The 19872-nt window shown below is 41.8% G+C and overlaps 1 protein-coding gene across 1 annotated transcript in view; it reads right to left on the reverse strand.

Moving 5' to 3' along the window:
• Positions 1–19872, reverse strand: part of REV3L (REV3 like, DNA directed polymerase zeta catalytic subunit) — a 206336-nt gene that overhangs the window by 87435 nt on the left and 99029 nt on the right. The window contains exons 2-4 of the mRNA XM_073675863.1: positions 16826–17018; positions 13241–13315; positions 6804–6964 (exon numbers count right to left, since the gene is read on the reverse strand). Of these exons, the coding sequence (XP_073531964.1) occupies positions 6804–6964; positions 13241–13315; positions 16826–17018 (429 nt within the window). The remainder of the gene's footprint in view (positions 1–6803; positions 6965–13240; positions 13316–16825; positions 17019–19872) is intronic.

Consider the following 19872-nt stretch of genomic DNA (forward strand, 5'->3'; position numbering starts at 1 on the left):
AAATAATGTATATTTTTCCTTAAAAACAATTACTTCACGGCGGGAAGGGGTGGGAGTTGGGGGGAAATTTGAAAGGATGTGATTGTCAACTTACCGGTTCATGTTCAAAATGTTTAAATAAAATTATTTGATTAAAAAAAAAAAATTACTTCAGCCCCAAATTTTTCATTTTCACAAGGGTAAAAAGGTGAAGAGGAGTGGACCAACATTCGAGGGGTCACAACAACTTACTCAACTCTATGCGAGGGAGATGTGTTGCACTGCCTGAAGCAAACAGTGGTCACCAGATACTGACTTGGCCCCACCAATACTGTAAAACTGCACTTTTTCGAGTGGCCTTTTATTGTGGCCAGCCTAAGGCACATATGTGCAATAATCATGGATCTAATCAGCATCTGAATCTGCCACATCTGTCAGATGGATGGATTATCTCTGCAAAGGAAACGTGCTCACTAACACAGGTTTAGACTAATTTGTGAACAATATTTGAGCGAAAAAAACCTTGTGTGTACATAGAAAAAGTCTTAGATCTTTGAGTTCAGCTCATGAAAAGTAGGAGCAAAAATAAAAGTGTTGCGTTTACATTTTTGTTCCGTATATGTTGCCAAGTGAAAATTTAAAATCTGCAATTGTAGTGCCCGTACATTGCAGTGCACAGTACGTTGTAGGGAGCAGTACGTTATTCCCAGCTTGTGCTTCTAGAGACATGCACGCGTAAATTAAATGGGCTCTTATCGCTACAGAAATGCCAAACACGTGGACGCTAAATGTGGTTTTGGCACACTGAGGGCTCAGAAGGGAAAGGCGCATTTGGACCTGGGAGTGCAGAATTCGCCGGATTTCTTTTGGGGGAGCCATAGTGCTTTTCCAGAACCTTTGTGCTACTAGCAACATGGAAGCCCCCTATATTTCTGTTAACAAATTACAGACCAGAGTGGGGACTTGCTTTTTTTTGTGGATTGAGTTGAAGCTTTTGTTGGGAACATTTTACATAATACTTTGGATCCCATTTATCCTGTGCTCTACGCTGGGTACTTACATCGGGGTTTCCATCTAAATAGTCAAATGATTCAGATGAAACCGAGGGATCCATTCACTATAATGAGGCACCAGAGTTACTCTGTACTCCGTCTGGCCTCTGTTCAGCGGTGTCCTTTTCAGAACTGCACAAAACAGTGAACGACCGCGCTTTTATGCACGCTTAAAAAGATGGACACTGCCGGATCACAGGTCAGACTACAGTGACTCCATCTTTCTCATTATAGGAAATCTTCCACCGGGGGCTTCGTCTGAATTATGTATTTCAGAAATTTACATGGAAACCCCGATGTAAGCGCTCAGCGCAAGATACACGTGAGCCAAGCCTTACTGCAATCTTTTGGAGGCAGAATGAACAAATCAACAGCAGGTGAAGATTTAGTATTATTTATTTTTTACGCTGTTCCACATGCGGCACAAGTGACTTGATGACTTTATTCTTCGGGTCAGTGCGATTACAGGGATACCAGATTTATATCGGGTTTTATGTTTCGCTGCTGCTATAATGGCCCCACAAAGTCCTCCATGCAGAATAATGGCCCACATATGGGTGGTGGTTATGGTGTCGTGGGTCAAATATAATCACCCTGTGGGCCAGATTTGGCCTACAGGCCAGAGTTTGACATGCATGCTCTATGTGACTTTAACGTTTATTACTCTGATCACTGGAATAATACATTACAATGCACCAGCACTGCAATGCATTATAACTGTCAGTGTTAAACTGACAGAAGCCTCTTACACCATGGTTCTACCATAGCTGGCAGACCTCAGGTTGCCCTCGAAACGATCGGGCCCTCACGATGATGTCGTGGGGGTGCCGATCTGAAGGGAGAGGGAGCTCCCTTCCTCTCCCAGCTTTATAAAAGCTTCGATCGCTATTGCTGAGCTACCAGCAGTGATCGTGCGGGCACAGCTCCTGTGCCCACATGACATAAATTTACATAATTTTGCGGGAACCCCTTCCCGACCATGAAGAACACTTACGCCAAATTTCGTAAAGGGGTTAACAGTTGCCAAATAAGGATCTGCTGCTGGCAGCTTCCTGTACACTTGTGGGCCAATGATGTCCCAGATGTATTCAATGGGAGACAAGTCTGGAGAAACTGCAGGCCATGGTGGTACATTTAAGCCACTTCCTCGTGAAGGCCTCATCATGGCGTTGCCCATTGGGTCTCCTCATATTGGAAGAGTGGGTGGTAAGGATTCATTCAGCCAGCCAGAAAATTCCTCAGGTAACCATTAATAACCTCACTGATAGCCCCCCTGAAGAAGGCAACGCCGAAACGCGCGTTGGGGTGGACGCGTGGTTCCTGTGTGAGCTCCTGGACAGCCCAGCATCTGGCCCAGGTATTCTATGTCCACATGGTGGTTTAATAATGTGATTACATGGCCGTTCATATTGTGTCCCACTGGCATAGCCCCCTATTTGTGTAACTCTAGGACCACATGGTGATCTCTTTTGTGTCACCATATGGATGATTCATGATTTGCTAGATGTGTGTTTCCCTTTTTTCATATGTATTTCTCTGTTGGGGGAACTATGCCATAAATACCTAGGAACCATTCACATGAATAGCTATTGGAAGGTTTGACTATTTTGAGCTGTGCTGTCTTGGACTCTATACTTAGTGGACCGTATCGTCCCTTCAGTGAGATGAATCTCTTTTTAGTCATATGTGTTTTCCTGCACTTGTTCAGTGCCAGATACTGTTAGTCCTATGTATTTTAATATATACAATAAAAGCTATATTTTATGATGTTATACTTTGGTTGTTGTGGTCGTGGTTTTCCTTCATTATATTTCTATGATTAGCGATTCAGCCTATAAGTCATTTCAGTAGGTGCTTATTACTACATACTACTTTGCCCCTATAGATATGCACCAATTGAGAAACTTCCTATTGCTCACTGATAGCATGCAAAGCGTATATTTCTTCGAGTGGTGCTCATACAAGATGGTAATGTGAAAAAAAAAAAAAAATCGTGAAGTTTAGAAAGTTTAGTATCCATTTTTTCCACCATTTGCATATCATTAACATGTCAATCCATCCTGTGATTTCCAGAATGCCACATTTTTTTCTTCTTGGTGTTGCAATTTCAATTTTGAGAAGTTTATTTATACATATTGTAAGATGGCCACCGGAAAGGTCCTTGAGGGGAGATATGTATCACCGAGGTTCGTAGCTCCGATGATGTAAACCCAGGAAAGCATGCTCCAGCACGTATAGTGCTGAGAGGGTTAATTGGGCGTACCAGGGCCAGGTTTTACAAGCAGTCATAAGAGATGGGAGGGAATGGCTGCTCACATATCCCCACCCCCTAGGGGGCATGGTTTTTGTTAATAAAATAGACACCAAGTGTATCATTCAGTGTCTGTGGCTGGAGGTGTGGAGACCTCCAGCGTGTTTGTGCTAAAGGACACTGACCATGACTACTGTATGAACTGTTTATTTTCTGTTTGTTACTCTGTGCTGGACAAAGCTGTGTTTTGTTTTACTTCTAAAAGTGCGGTTTATGAAGTTACAGTTATGTGCCTACCTTAAAAGCAGCTGAGTGAGTAAAACCCTACAGTATTTATTATTGTTTTTGTACACACACACACTCGCATTTTACTTTTTTCTTAACACGCACCCTGCAAATACATTCATTAATATTTTCTCATTTCAAGCATTATATTAAAGGGTTATTCCCAACATTAAAAGTTTCCACCTATCAACAATTTAGGTGCTATATTTCTGTTTGGTGGGTTACTCCACCATCAGGACCCCCAGTGATCCTTAGAATTGGACTCCTGTGTGCCCTGTTGGATTGGTGCGGTCACTGCTCCACTCATTGTCTATGGGCCTGCTGGCTTTTTTATATTATCATGTGTGCCCTCCAGACAAAACTGAAGGTAACACATTTTTGCATATTCTATGAATACAAAATGTTTCTGGTTAAACAAGTAGTGTATGTAAGAGGTGGTCCCTGGTTTGATTAGCAGCTATATCAGTCCTACAGACTCACACTAAGTGGAGGGTACATGTTATGGGAAAAAAATCTTTCTGATCCCTGTCCTTCGGAAAATACTTACCGACGGTAAATTGGACAAACAGCTCCATGGAAACAAGAATTCAGATGAAGCTTAGCATGACTCAGTGCTGTCTGACCAGAGCGAACGCTAAATCATTTCCAGATGCATTAACTGACAGGCAGCAGCCGGAGGTGGAGCAGCTGCTATGTGACCTCTTATTAAAAGATCCTGACTCGCCAGAGCGTGCACGCACCCAGATCTGTCATGTCGTGCTTATGAATGCTTAATAACTAAAAGCTTACCCTCTTATGGACAATATTGCTGATGTCCTTAAGGACATTCCAGTAGGCATCACTTTCTTCATTGATAGCTTTGATTTGTGCAGGTTCTATCCTTTGGGCACCATTTTACATGTATTTGCTAACATACCTTAGAACCTTAGTTTAAAGGTAATGCCATTTGCTTACCATACATTATCACAGTTACAGAGACAATACATGCATATGTTATTTTATGTGGCCAATATCTATAGAAAAAAATATATACAAAGCGTCGGCATAGGACATAAGTGTCAGAAATTCATCAGCGTTTGTTATGAAATTACCAGTACAGCCTGAAAAAAAATGTATCCAGGAGCTAAATCTTAAAAACATGGATATGTATTGTTAATCAATGAGGTGAGCTGTCTTTTTACACTTTTACTTAAATGGAATCTGTAAGCAATTTTTGCTAGGTAATCTGCCAGCACCATGTGAAAGGGAAAGAGACCCTGATTTCAGTGATCGCTTAGTTTACTGGGTGCAGTAATTATGATAAGAGTCACAGTTTTCTCTGCTGCAGATCTAGCATAGCTCAGTTGTTGAGGTGTGTATAACCCCGCCAAGACCACAGCTTCCTGTGTACATAGTACAGTGACAGAAAGCTGCTAATCAATGCTGGGGGCGTGGTTGGACTAGACTGCACATGCCATGTTGTCCTGTAGTGATCATCTCCTGCTGATAAAAGGATGATTGCATTGAAGCAGCAAAACACAGCCCAGTAAGTGACACATCCCTGTAATCAGGAACTCTGCTCCTAAATTATGGTCCTCTCGGATTACATAGCAAAAGGCTGTTCACAGATTCCATTGAAAAGAAGATGTCTCATCAAAATTTTCATTTCATAATCCATCCTTATTATGTATGTAATGATGGGCAAATGCATCAAAATTTTTCCTGATCGCCATCTTCCCCAGTTTCATGTGACTTGCTAACAGACCAACTGGCTCATTCAGGTGTCTGTTTAAAATGGAAGTCTCTTTCACAATATAAGTTTACAGCGACTACTTTTTTTTTGATTTTTAAATTTCTTTATCGTCGATTCTGAAAGCCATAACTATTTTTTTTTATTTCAATGATGCAGCCATATGAGGGTTTCTTTTTAGTGTTGGACAAGTCGTACACCAAAATGATGCTATTGAAAAAGTAGGTAGTAAAAACCTGGTGACAGATTCCCTTTAAATGGTTAGACCCCCAGAGGCCATAAAAAATCATATACAACCCACGATTGTGTTGAATGGGGCCAAAGAGGTGACGGCGGAAGGCTATTGATTCATCTAATTTAACTTTCCTTTTCTTTTAAGGGGTGTGTTTGCTATAAATTAAAAAAAAAAATACCATGTTTCCCCCCGAACCATGTCATTCACAGTGCTATTTAAATACAGTAATGTGTTAACTTTAATACACGGGTTGTTATGATTGCGGCAAAACAAAATGTTTTTTTTTTCTTTGTGTGTTTAAAACACTTTTTGTGGAAAAAAGGTTTAATTTTATTTTTCTATACCCTTTAAACTTAGCATGGAAAAAAAGAGAAACAAGTCAATTTTTTTCACTGTTTTAGCATAGAAAATGTTTTCTTACTTAAATGGGTTGTCCCATGAAGAAAAGTTCAATTTAATCAATAGATCTGGGGATAATAATAAGTTCCACAATTGGATGTGTTTAAATAAAATGTTCCTGTGCTGAGATAATCTTATAAATGTTCCCCTGCTGTGTACTGTGTAATGGCTGTGTCTGACTGTACAGGGACATGGTCTGATCATACTGCATCTCCTGGACAGGGGAGGAAGCAAAAGAGTATACAGACAGGACAGCAGGGTGTCGCAATTTATTCTTTATTTTAAGTAAAACATTGTTTAAAAACAGGCAGGGAAATGTTTTCTCTCACAAAAAGAATCAGCTGCGATCCCGTGCTGTCCTGTCTGTATACTCTTTTGTGTCCTCCCCTGCCCAGGAGATGTGGTATGATCAGACCATGTCCCTGTAAGGTCAGACACAGCCATTACACAGTACACAGCAGGGGCACATGTATAAGATTATCTCAGCACAGGAACATTTTATTTAAACACATCCAATTACGGAAATTATTATTCCAAGAAATATTGATTAAAATTGACTTTTGTTCGTGGGAAAACCCCTTTAAATAGAATAAAGAAAACAAAAAAATAGGTTAAACTGTTTTAATGCTTTTTTTCCCCTTCTGTTTTAGGCAACAAATTCATCTGCAACAAAAATATTCACCTAAAAACATACCCTTAGTGTATATTAAGAGTTCAAGCTTGCAACAAACTTAACAAATATTAGGGATTCCATTTTTTTGTTGTTACCATTATATTATCGGGCCACCCAGAGTAGTGGGAGTTCTTCTGATCACAGAAATATCTTAAAAAATTAATTGCCTTTAGGAACAAAAGTCCCTAATGAGGACGTACCTTTTCTCCGAGCTCTTCGGAACTTTACAGCAGCAAGTATGATCAGGTTCATCCCATACAAGTTGTAGTCAATGAAGAGCTGTAGAAGATAGGGAACGTGGGCTTCGTGAGGCTGATAGCACTTGTTCATCACAGCTCCACCTTGCAGCAATTCACTCACTCTGAGAAATAAAAAGGAACATGTTTTTGTGAACAATCCTGATAAATTTGAGCTTTTTAATGTCACTAAAGCACATACTAAATAGCATTAAAACGAAAACAAAAATTTAATTGCTGATAATATTTGGCCTGTAAAGGATCTACAGGTAGATAAAAAGCAGAATGAATGGTAGTAAGTGTATCCAGAAATTATTAACATATTTCTGGAAAATATTTTCAAAACACAAAAGTATGCATATGTTCTGACATATAAGATTGGATGCGTGTCTTGTTGTTGTTTTTTCTAGGCATTTAGTGTGGCAAACTGCATAAGAGATGAAAGAATAAATGTGAGTGGAATTGAATTCTACTTGTGCTAAAATAAGGATTTTTTGGGGATTTGCTTCAGTAACCAGTCTGGTCCTTGTCACACATTCTGATCACAGCCACGAGCGCTAAAATTGCGTCTCAGGCTGTTGTGACATTATAACCAAGTCCCAGCTCAGTGTATTTCAGTGCAAGTGGTGAGGATCCGAAGATGCAAGGACCAGACGGGTGAAGAGCCAGAGAGGCGAGTATAAAGATTTTATATTATTTACATTTTATGTTTATTATGTTGTCGGGCCTGGATAGACCGCAGAGCATGATAAGTTACACTGAACTCATGCAGAATAACTTCTCCGCGAATCGACTTTCCCTGGACAATCCATTTGAACAGGAGAATTTGAATTTTGCAGGATCCGCTATCTTAGGCTATGTTCCCACTATCAGTATCAGTTGAGTTTTTGACGCTGCAGAATTTTTGCACCATCTCCGCACCTTAGTTTACTTGCGTATTTCTAATTTACGCTTTTGATGCTACATTTTTATCGCGTTTTTTAAACTGAGAATTTTGTCTCCGTTTAGTGTATCATCCTTTAAATAAAGAGTTAAAGACGTTTTGTTTTTGAAACTTCCAGCTATTGACATCATTAGGTGCGGATTAATGCGTTTTTGGTGAATTTCCGCCATGTAAACGCACTAAAAACGCATGTGTGTCTTTTACCTGCGGAATTTCCACATCTAATGCAAGTCTATGGGGAAATTCTGCACAGTAGACTCAGTGTACCTTCAAGAGAAATTGACATGCCGCGGCTTGAAAAAAAACGCACCGCAGGTCAATTTACGCAGCGTAAAAAATAAGCACAGTGGGCATGAGATTTCTATAAATCTCATCCGCTTTGCTTGTACTGTTAAACGCGGCATTTTGAGGCAACATTTTGTAAAAAGGCTACTGAGCTTTTCTAACAAAAAAATGCAGCTGCTTTTCCACCACAGAGAAAGCAGAACTGCAGTAAAATATGCCCAACAACTTATTTGAGTTCCTCTTTTTTTTCTTTTTCCTGGAAAAAAAATAAAATTGCCACATCTGACAATTCCTCCAGGAGATCTCCTCTACTTCCCGGAAGTCGTGGGAAAGTTGCCAAGTAGGTATTGGCACATTTTGCCATTTATGAAAACTAGTGTGTTACTAAAAAGAAAATATAATTAATATTATATTATATATATATATATATATATATATATATATATATATATATATATATATATATATATATATATATATATATATATTATATATATATATATATATACACACACATACATACATACATACACAGTACAGACCAAAAGTTTGGACACACCTCATTTAAAGATTTTTCTGTATTTTCATGACTATGAAAATTGTACATTCACACTGAAGGCATCAAAACTATGAATTAACACATGTGGAATTATATACTTAACAAAAAAGTGTGAAACAACTGAAAATATGTCTTATATTCTAGGTTCTTCAAAGTAGCCACCTTTTGCTTTGATGACTGCTTGCACACTCTTGGCATTCTCTTGATGAGCTTCAAGAGGTAGTCACCGGAAATGGTCTTCCAACAATCTTGAAGGAGTTCCCAGAGATGCTTAGCACTTGTTGGCCCTTTTGCCTTCACTCTGAGGTCCAGCTCACCCCAAACCATCTCGATTGGGTTCAGGTCGGGTGACTGTGGAGGCCAGGTCATCTGGCGTAGCACCCCATCACTCTCCGTCTTGGTCAAATAGTCCTTACACAGCCTGGAGGTGTGTTTGGGGTCATTGTCCTGTTGAAAAATAAATGATGGTCCAACTAAACGCAAACCGGATGGAATAGCATGCCACTGCAAGATGCTGTGGTAGCCATGCTGGTTCAGTATGCCTTCAATTTTGAATAAATCCCCAACAGTGTCACCAGCAAAGCACCCCCACACCATCACACCTCCTCCTCCATGCTTCACGGTACGAACCAGGCATGTAGAGTCCATTCGTTCACCTTTTCTGCGTCGCACAAAGACACGGTGGTTGGAACCAAAGATCTCAAATGTGGACTCATCAGACCAAAGCACAGATTTCCACTGGTCTAATGTCCATTCCTTGTGTTCTTTAGCCCAAACAAGTCTCTTCTGCTTGTTGCCTGTCCTTAGCAGTGGTTTCCTAGCAGCTATTTTACCATGAAGGCCTGCTGCACAAAGTCTCCTCTTAACAGTTGTTGTAGAGATGTGTCTGCTGCTAGAACTGTGTGGCATTGACCTGGTCTCTAATCTGAGCTGCTGTTAACCTGCAATTTCTGAGGCTGGTGACTCGGATAAACTTATCTTCAGAAGCAGAGGTGACTCTTGGTCTTCCTTTCCTGGGACGGTCCTCATGTGAGCCAGTTTCTTTGTAGCGCTTGATGGTTTTTGCAACTGCACTTGGGGACACTTTCAAAGTTTTCCCAATTTTTCGGACTGACTGACCTTCATTTCTTAAAGTAATGATGGCCACTCGTTTTTCTTTACTTAGAATTTGTATTATGGCAAGAAAAAAAGCAGCTAAGTAAAGAAAAACGATGGCCATCATTACTTTAAGAAATGAAGGTCAGTCAGTCCGAAAAATTGGTAAAACTTTGAAAGTGTCCCCAAGTGCAGTTGCAAAAACCATCAAGCGCTACAAAGAAACTGGCTCACATGAGGACCGTCCCAGGAAAGGAAGACCAAGAGTCACCTCTGCTTCTGAAGATAAGTTTATCCGAGTCACCAGCCTCACAAATTGCAGGTTAACAGCAGCTCAGATTAGAGACCAGGTCAATGCCACACAGAGTTCTAGCAGCAGACACATCTCTACAACAACTGTTAAGAGGAGACTTTGTGCAGCAGGCCTTCATGGTAAAATAGCTGCTAGGAAACCACTGCTAAGGACAGGCAACAAGCAGAAGAGACTTGTTTGGGCTAAAGAACACAAGGAATGGACATTAGACCAGTGGAAATCTGTGCTTTGATCTGATGAGTCCAAATTTGAGATCTTTGGTTCAAACCACCGTGTCTTTGTGCGATGCAGAAAAGGTGAACGGATGGACTCTACATGCCTGGTTCCCACCGTGAAGCATGGAGGAGGAGGTGTGATGGTGTGGGGGTGCTTTGCTGGTGACACTGTTGGGGATTTATTCAAAATTGAAGGCATACTGAACCAGCATGGCTACCACAGCATCTTGCAGCGGCATGCTATTCCATCCGATTTGCCTTTAGTTGGACCATCATTTATTTTTCAACAGGACAATGACGCCAAACACACCTCCAGGCTGTCTAAGGGCTATCTGACCAAGAAGGAGATTGATAGGGTGCTACGCCAGATGACCTTGCCACCACAGTCACCAGAGCTGAACCCAATCGAGATGGATTGGGGTGAGCTGGACCGCAGAGTGAAGGCATAAGTGCCAACAAGTGCTAAGCATCTCTGGGAACTCCTTCAAGATTGTTGGAAGACCATTTCCGGTGACTACCTCTTGAAGCTCATCAAGAGAATGCCAAAGCAGTCATCAAAGCAAAAGGTGGCTAATTTGAAGAACCTAGAATATAAGACATATTTTCAGTTGTTTCACACTTTTTTGTTAAGTATATAATTCCACATGTGTTATTTCATAGTTTTAATGCCTTCAGTGTGAATGTACAATTTTCAAAGTCATGAAAATACAGAAAAATCTTTAAATGAGAAGGTGTGTCCAAACTTTTGGTCTGTACTGTACTTTTGGACCACCCTGTATATAGTATATTTTAAAGTGGCACACTAATCTTAATGTTCTCATGAGATCCCATCTTTGTTTTGATATCCCCACTCACTCCCAAGTGCACATGCTTTAATCACGTAACTACACTGCTCAAGAAAATAAAGGGAACACTCAAATAACACATCCTAGATCTGAATGAATGAAATATTCTCGTTGAATACTTTGTTCTGTACAAAGTTGAATGTGCTGACAACAAAATCACACAAAAATCATCAATGGAAATCAAATTTATTAACCAATGGAGGCCTGGATTTGGAGTCACCCCCAAAATTAAAGTGGAAAAACACACTACAGGCTGATCCAACTTTGATGTAATGTCCTTAAAACCAGTCAAAATGAGGCTCAGTATTGTGTGTGGCCTCCACGTGCCTGTATGACCTCCCCACAACGCCTGGGCATGCTCCTGATGAGGTTGCGGATGGTCTCCTGTGGGATCTCCTCCCAGACCTGGACTAAAGCATCCACCAACTCCTGGACAGTCTGTGGTGCAACATGACATTGGTGGATGGAGTGGGACATGATGTCCCAGATGTGCTCAATCGGATTCAGGTCTGGGGAACGGGCGGGCCAGTCCATAGCTTCAATGCCTTCACCTTGCAGGTACTGCTGACGCACTCCAGCCACATGAGGTCTGGCATTGTCCTGCATTTGGAGGAACCCAGGGCCAACCGCACCAGCATATGGTCTCACAAGGGGTCTGAAGATCTCATCTCGGTACCTAATGGCAGTCAGGCTACCTCTGGCGAGCACACGGAGGGCTGTGCGGCCCTCCAAAGAAATGCCACCCCACACCATTACTGACCCACTGCCAAACCGGTCATGCTGAAGGATGTTGCAGGCAGCAGATCGCTCTCCACGGCGTCTCTAGACTCTGTCACGTCTGTCACATGTTCTCAGTGTGAACCTGCTTTCATCTGTGAAGAGCACAGGGCGCCAGTGGCGACTTTGCCAATCCTGGTGTTCTGTGGCAAATGCAAAACGTCCTGCACGGTGTTGGGCTGTGAGCACAACCCCCATCTGTGGACGTCGGGCCCTCAAATCACCCCCATGGAGTCGGTTTCTAACCGTTTGTGCAGACACATGCACATTTGTGGCCTGGTGGAGGTCATTTTGCAGGGCTCTGGCAGTGCTCCTCCTGTAACTCCTTGCACAAAGGCAGAAGTAGCGGTTCTGCTGCTGGGTTGTTGCCCTCCTATGGCCCCCTCCATGTCTCCTGGGGTACTGGCCTGTCTCCTGGTAGCGCCTACAGCCTCTGGACACTACGCTGACAGACACAGCAAACCTTCTTGCCACAGCTCGCATTGATGTGCCATTCTGGATGAGCTGCACTACCTGGCCAACTTCTGTGGGTTGTAGAGTCCGTCTCGTGCTACCACGAGTGTGAAAGCACAACCAACATTCAAAAGTGACCAAAACATCAGCCAGAAAGCATTGGTACTGAGATGTGGTCTGTGGTCCCCAGCTGCAGAACCGCTCCTTTATTGAGGGTGTCTTGATAATTGCCAATAATTTCCATCTATTGTCTATTCCATTTGCACAACAGCATGTGAAATTGATTGTCAATCAGTGTTGCTTCCTAAGTGGACAGTTTGATTTCACAGAAGTTTGATTTACTTGGAGTTATTATATTCTGTTGTTTAAGTGTTCCCTTTATTTTTTTTGACCAATGTATATTTGGCCAGCAGCAGACATAATACATAGAAACTCACTGAATAATAGTGGAAAGTTGTCTACTCTGTACTGTGATAAAAATGCCACCACATGCATAACAAGTAGAGTGACAAGTGACATTGCTGGACGTATTCTTTAAAGAGATTTTGTCACCAGAAAACCTCTGTAACATGGGACATCTAACAGTCCCCATAAGAAGAAAAATAAAACCTAGGATGAGGCCTGGAGAACAAAGGCACAAAGATGCTTACAGCATTTCTCCTGCAGAGCTGCGCTCCTGCTGTGCAGGTACCAGAAATACAGGCGATGGCAAAAGCATCATTGTGAAGAAAACAACAGCAAAGTGGTCGCATTGTGCAACTAGTGCTGCAGCCCCATCACTGTAAGGCTAATGGTAGTCTAGGCATTTAGGTCCTGGCCAAACAGTAAGTGATGGTATATGATTTAGACACACAAAATGCCTCTTTAAAAGACCTATGCACAAGCAAAAGTATCAGAATCAGATATTAACACTTACCTTTTCACCATAGATGGATTGTACAGATAGATTTTCATGAACTGCCTTTCTTTTTCATGGTATCCATAGAAGGGGCTATAGACAAACAAAAAAACAGCGCTGTTAGAAAGGTGCTATAACTTATACATCTAAAAATATATGCAATCAATCATCTGTAATTGAATTTACATTGACCGAGGACATCTGCAAGTTTATGTTCTCCCCGTGTTTGTGTGGGTTTCCTTTCACACTCTAAAGAAATACTTATGTTCTGTGGAACTAATGGTGCTATAAAAGTGAGTAAAAATAATAAAATAAATAAAAATTCCTAATGAAACGTACAAATTTAGACTCCGTTCACATTTTGTTATGTTATGGGGAAATGGTGAAAGTAGCGATAGTCCTTCATTAAAACTGAAAGATCCCAAAATAGTGTCCACTATCTGGGTGGAATGTGTCGGCATATTTTTTGTTAACAGTGCATGCCACTGAATGGCTACACAAGGGCACAAGTCTTCCATTGAAGACTCCAATGTAAGACTGACTAATCCACGTTCACACTTTCCAAATACCACATTTTGCGCTGTGGTTCACTCCTCTTTTTCCAATTGCCATAACTTATTTAATTTTTTCATCAACAAATCCATATGAAGGCTTGCTTTGGAAGCGTTGCAGTTTTGAAGGACACCATGCATTTTACTATGTAACATAATGAAAAAATAAAAAATAATTCCCAGTTGGTTGACCTGGTAAAAAAGGCAATTCCGACATGACCTGGCAGTGTGATTGTTCAGGTCAGTGTGAGTGCAGTGATACCACACTTGCATACAGTTATATGAAAAAGTTTGGGCACCCCTATTAATCTTAAGCTTAATGTTTTATAAAAATTGGTGTTTTTGCAACAGCTATTTCAGTTTGATATATGTAATAACTGTTGGACACAGTAATGTTTCTGCCTTGAAATGAGGTTTATTGTACTAACAGAAAATGTGCAATCTGCATTCAAACAAAATTTGACAGGTGCATAAGTATGGGCACCTCACCAGAAAAGTGACATTAATATTTAGTAGATCCTCCTTTTGCAAAAATAACAGCCTCTAGTCGCTTCCTGTAGCTTTTAATGATTTCCTGGATCCTGGATGAAGGTATTTTTGACCATTCCTCTTTACAAAACAATTCCAGTTCAGTTAAGTTTGATGGTCGCCGAGCATGGACAGCCCTCTGCAAATGATCCCACAGATGTTCAATGATATTCAGGTCTGGGGACTGGGATGGCCATTCCAAAACATTGTAATTGTTCCTCTGCATGAATGCCTGAGTAGATTTGGAGCGGTGTTTTGGATCATTGTCTTGCTGAAAGATCCATCCCCTGCGTAACTTCAACTTTGTCACTGATTCTTGAACATTATTGTCAAGAATCTGCTGATACTGAGTGGAATCCATGCGTCCCTCAACTTTAACAAGATTCCCAGTGCCGGCATTGGCCACACAGCCCCAAAGCATGATGGAACCTCCACCAAATTTTACTGTGGGTAGCAAGTGTTTTTCTTGGAATGCTGTGAATTTTTGCCGCCACGCATAACGCCTTTTTGTATGACCAAACAACTCAATCTTGGTTTCATCAGTCCACAGGACCTTCTTCCAAAAAGAAATTCACTTCTCCAAATGTGCTTTTGCATACCTCAGCCGACTCTGTTTGTGGCGTGCTTGCAGAAACGGCTTCTTTCGCATCACTCTCCCATACAGCTTCTCCTTGTGCAAAGTGCGTTGTATAGTTGACTGATGCACAGTGACACCATCTGCAGCAAGTTGATGCTGCAGCTCTCTGGAGGTGGTCTGAGGATTGTCCTTGACTGATCTCACCATTCTTCTTCTCTGCCTTTCTGATGTTTTTCTTGGCCTGCCACTTCTGGCCTTAACAAGAACTGTCCCTGTGTTCTTCCATTTCCTTACTATGTTCCTCACAGTGGAAACTGACAGGTTAAATCGCTGAGACAGCTTTTTGTATCCTTCCCCTGAACAACTATGTTGAATAATCTTTGTTTTCAGATCATTTGACAGTTATTTTGAGAAGCCCATGATGCCACTCTTCAGAGGAGACTCAAACAGGAGAACAACTTGCAAGTGGCCACTTTAAGTAGCTTTTCTCATGATTGCATACACCTGGCTATGAAGTTGAAAGCTCAATGAGGTTACAAAACCAAAAAAAGTGCTTTAGTAAGTCAGTAAAAAGTAGGTAGGAGTATTTAAAACAAGAAAATGATAAGGGTGCCCATACTTATGCACCTGTCAAATTTTGTTTGAATGCAGATTGCACATTTTCTGCTAGTACAATAAACCTAATTTCAAGGCAGAAACATTACTGTGTCCAACAGTTATTACATATATCAAACTGAAATAGCTGTTGCAAAAACACCAATTTTTATAAAACATTAAGCTTAAGATTAATAGGGGTGCCCAAACTTTTTCATATAACTGTATTACCACTTTTTAACCATCCATTTTGAACCTTTTAAATATAAAGGCCGGCTCCCGCGGTCGGGGCACGGACAAAGGCCGGCTCCCGCGGTCGGGGCACGGACAAAGGCCGGCTCCCGCGGTCGGGACACGGACAAAGGCCGGCTCCCGCGGTCGGGGCACGGACAAAGGCCGGCTCCAGCGGTCGGGGCACGGACAAAAGCCGGCTCCCGCGGTCGGGCCACGGACAAAGGCCGGCTCCCGCGGTCGGGCCACGGACAAAGGCCGGCTCCCGCGGTCGGGCCACGGACAAAGGCCGGCTCCCGCGGTCGGGCCACGGACAAAGGCCGGCTCCCGCGGTCGGGCCACGGACAAAGGCCGGCTCCCGCGGTCGGGCCACGGACAAAGGCCGGCTCCCGCGGTCGGGCCACGGACAAAGGCCGGCTCCCGCGGTCGGGCCACGGACAAAGGCCGGCTCCCGCGGTCGGGCCACGGACAAAGGCCGGCTCCCGCGGTCGGGCCACGGACAAAGGCCGGCTCCCGCGGTCGGGCCACGGACAAAGGCCGGCTCCCGCGGTCGGGGCACGGACAAAGGCCGGCTCCCGTGGTTGGGGCACTATTGTCTCTAAGGCTGTGGAGTCGGTGTCCATTTTGTTGGAATTGGAGTTGGTATAAAATGAACCGACTCCAACTCCTAAAATATTTAATAAATTGGGTACAGTAGTTCAGTGCAGTTTGTGGGGAATATTTTTTTCATAAGAATTTTGGAAACTTATGAAATGTCCTATAAATGTCTGTCCTATTCCTGGTCTCAGGGTGTAGACTTTTAGCGGAGATGAATCTGTGGGAGTCGGAGTCGGTGTCATGGAAATTGAGGAGTCGGAGTTGGAGGTTTGGCTTACCGACTCCACAGCCCTGGTTGTCTCTTGTTATGAGGTTACTGTGGCTGCTCTATAATGCTTTTCAGTCTCTGGATGTAAAGCAGAATATTTTTATACACTGACAGCAATTATAGATAAACTGGTGACAGGCTACTAATAGACGCCCAGCACATCATAGTGGTTTGCTCATTTTACAATACATCAATATCCCCTAATACCCCCTATAATCATGCCTGTACACAGGCTAAGTGTATGAACGCATACTCACACTCCAGAAACCAGGGTGATCTTGAATACATGCTGAGTGTTGGCGGACGGATTGCCTAAGGCCACGTTAAGTGCCCGATCAATGCTGAATGCCACCTGCCTGAGATAGCGATCTGGATCTTTCTGGCCATATCCATCAAATGGTATATACAGATAGGGAAAGATACCATGAAGATGCAAGCACGTCTTCTGACCTAAAAAATACAATATGAAAACATCCTTTTATTAGTATGCCATGCACAATGCATTGAAAAACTGAAAATGCCAAGAAATATCATAAGCCAATACTAATTATACCACATATTACCAGGCACACTGGACATACAGTAGTTCTACTAATTCTTACTGGACGATCCATCATCTTCCTGTTTTTCTTTTATTACACCCTTTATTAAATGGTATTGGCCCCCATAGTAAGGGCAGATAGGTGCTTGTCAGGTGATTGTAGACCTTATCAGTGGGGACAACAGGGAAAAAAAGATCTACAAACCTGGGATCTGTGTTTTGTTTTTTACGAGTTTTTGTCGGTTGAGCACCGTATTTTTTTTTTTTTTTTTGTAGATTTGTTAAAATTCTAAGTCACATGAATCACGCCTCATGTGATTCCACGATTCCTACTAGAAATCATATAATTTCTAAAAGTCAAAAAAAGCAACAAAATATTCCATGAAAAGATGTAACACACATTAACACATGACATTTTCAGGGGAAATATTTTTTATAAAATAACAGAGGTCAATTTCAGAAATGCCACAAACAGCCCTAATTAAAGCATGCAGAGACTTTTTTTTTTTTTTAAAGATACAAAACAAAAAAATTAAAGTAAAAATTTATCCTCAAAGAAGAAAACTCATTGTATGCATTGCGATCAATATTTCCCTATTGACTCCCAGCAAAGCTTTGGCTTTCAAAAATGTGGCAAAAAAAAAGCACTTAAAAACGATACCAAGGGCTTGTTCACAATTTGTGTTGTTTTTTTTTTGCACATTTGCACAGCAGAAAAACGCTACGTTTTACAGTACCAGCAAAGTGAATGAGATTTCAGAAATCCATTATTTCAGCGTTTTTCGCACATTGAAATTGAGTGGGAAAAAAAAAAAAGTACGCGAAAGTGTAGCAAATACGCGTATATTTTATGCAACATTTTTGCTGCCAACACTGAGTATTTGTAGCACATTTTTCTGCTGCAAAAATCAATGTGTGCACACACCCTAAAAGTTTCTTACTAAAATTCTGTACATGAAATAAACTTATAGGTGATGAGAATAAAGTAGGTGGATGACAACCACAGGATAGTGTGATAGTAGAACCCATAATTAAAAACAATACTTAAAGAGGTTGGCAGTGAAAACAACTTATCACCTTTCTATAGTTACTGAATGAAGGGTGACCGACCATTGGGACCAGCATCGATCAGCAGAATGGAAGCTTTTTATCCCCGTCAGTCTAGGGTAGCAGTGTGCATGCTCAACCACCTCTGTATTCATTCCCTCTGGCGCTGCCAATCGCTGCACTCGGCTCTTTCCAGCAGCCTCATGAACGAAGCAGTAGTCAGGCATCCAACCTGCTGCTTCATTTTGTAAAGGAGATAAAGTGCCCCGTTGGGGATAAAAATTACCTGTTCTGCCGATCTATGCAGATCCCAGCGGTCAGTTATCACCTATCTTGTGGATAGGTAATAATTGGTTTTCACTGGACAACCCATTTAACTCTTTATTATCTAGGCCACTATGTTTGGGGGGAAAAAGGAACAGAAAGTGGAATTTTGCTGCAGTTTGATATGACGACACACGTACACACAAACATTATGCCAGTATGACGATCGATAAAAGCTGTGCATCTAGAATAATCAGCCTAGAAAGTCCTATGAAAACCTAAAGCTTCAGCACTCTGTCTGGGCCTTCTCAAATCGTTCGGCCTTTAAAACGTACAAAAATATTTCACAAAATTACTTGAACGCCATTTTCAGCAAACCTTTCGGCAAGCACTGTTGTCAGCAAGCGCTGTAATTATTTTGACATCGGCTGGGAGGGTTCATGCCATTTGTAAAAAGCCTTTCCACAATGAAGATCAAGAATGGCATTTTCTTTAAGCATATATTCCCAGCAAAACATCACTAAGATTTCTCCTGTAAGTATAGCTGTATGGCATAAGGCGTGCCATCAGCCACGCTCTTTTTTATTTTCTATTACTGAAGAAACATTTGGCGTCTCTCTAGAAATTAAACAAGAGAAATCAGCAGCAGTTCTACCGTTAGCACATTTCCACTAATCTCACGCCCACGCGTTGAACATTGCCGATAGATTATCCTCCAGACCCCCACATTGGGATATTTACAGCGAACAAGAAGCATGGGTGTAGACATGCGATAAATAATGTAGCAGCTTAAAATTAAATTGACTGTTTAGTCGTCATATACCTGCAAATATTCCACCGGGTCCGATCTCACATTCTACCCAAACTGAACACATTTCTATAAAGACCACACCAATCTATGTTACATCCAAATGTCTGTCGGAGCCTCAATCAGCACCATGAAGGGTTCCCAGAACTTGTATTTGGCACGCGAGACCCTCCAATTGCCAGTTTATTTCTAATGGATCACCACAAAGTGGATAACTGCCAATTTCTCAAGTGACTCCAGGTGTACAAGTCAAAGATCCATCCTAATCCTCCCCCACTCCGTAAAAACATGTGGAGCACCACATCTGGAGCTCTGCTCAAGTGACTACTCCTGGGATGGCAGAGGAATTCCACATTGTAACATAGAATTAAACCGAGGAAGGCATCGTCACAAAGCTCTGCATTTCATGCTACAAGCGGAGGTTTGGCTTATTCTGTTGAGGAAATGCTATAGCTTTAGGCCATGTGCACACTGAGTATTTGGTGAGTGTTTTACCTCAGTATTTGTAAGCCAAAGCAAGGAATGGGTGATAAATACAGAAGTGGTGACGTGTTTCTATTATACTTTTCCTCTAATTGTTCCACTCCTGGTTTTGGCTTATAAATACTGAGGTAAAACTCACCAAATACTTAACGTGTGCACGT

Source organism: Phyllobates terribilis, unplaced genomic scaffold (genome assembly GCF_046119375.1).
Source record: "Phyllobates terribilis strain yellow unplaced genomic scaffold, ASM4611937v1 Scaffold_3__8_contigs__length_932513732, whole genome shotgun sequence".
Taxonomy (NCBI): domain Eukaryota; kingdom Metazoa; phylum Chordata; class Amphibia; order Anura; family Dendrobatidae; genus Phyllobates; species Phyllobates terribilis.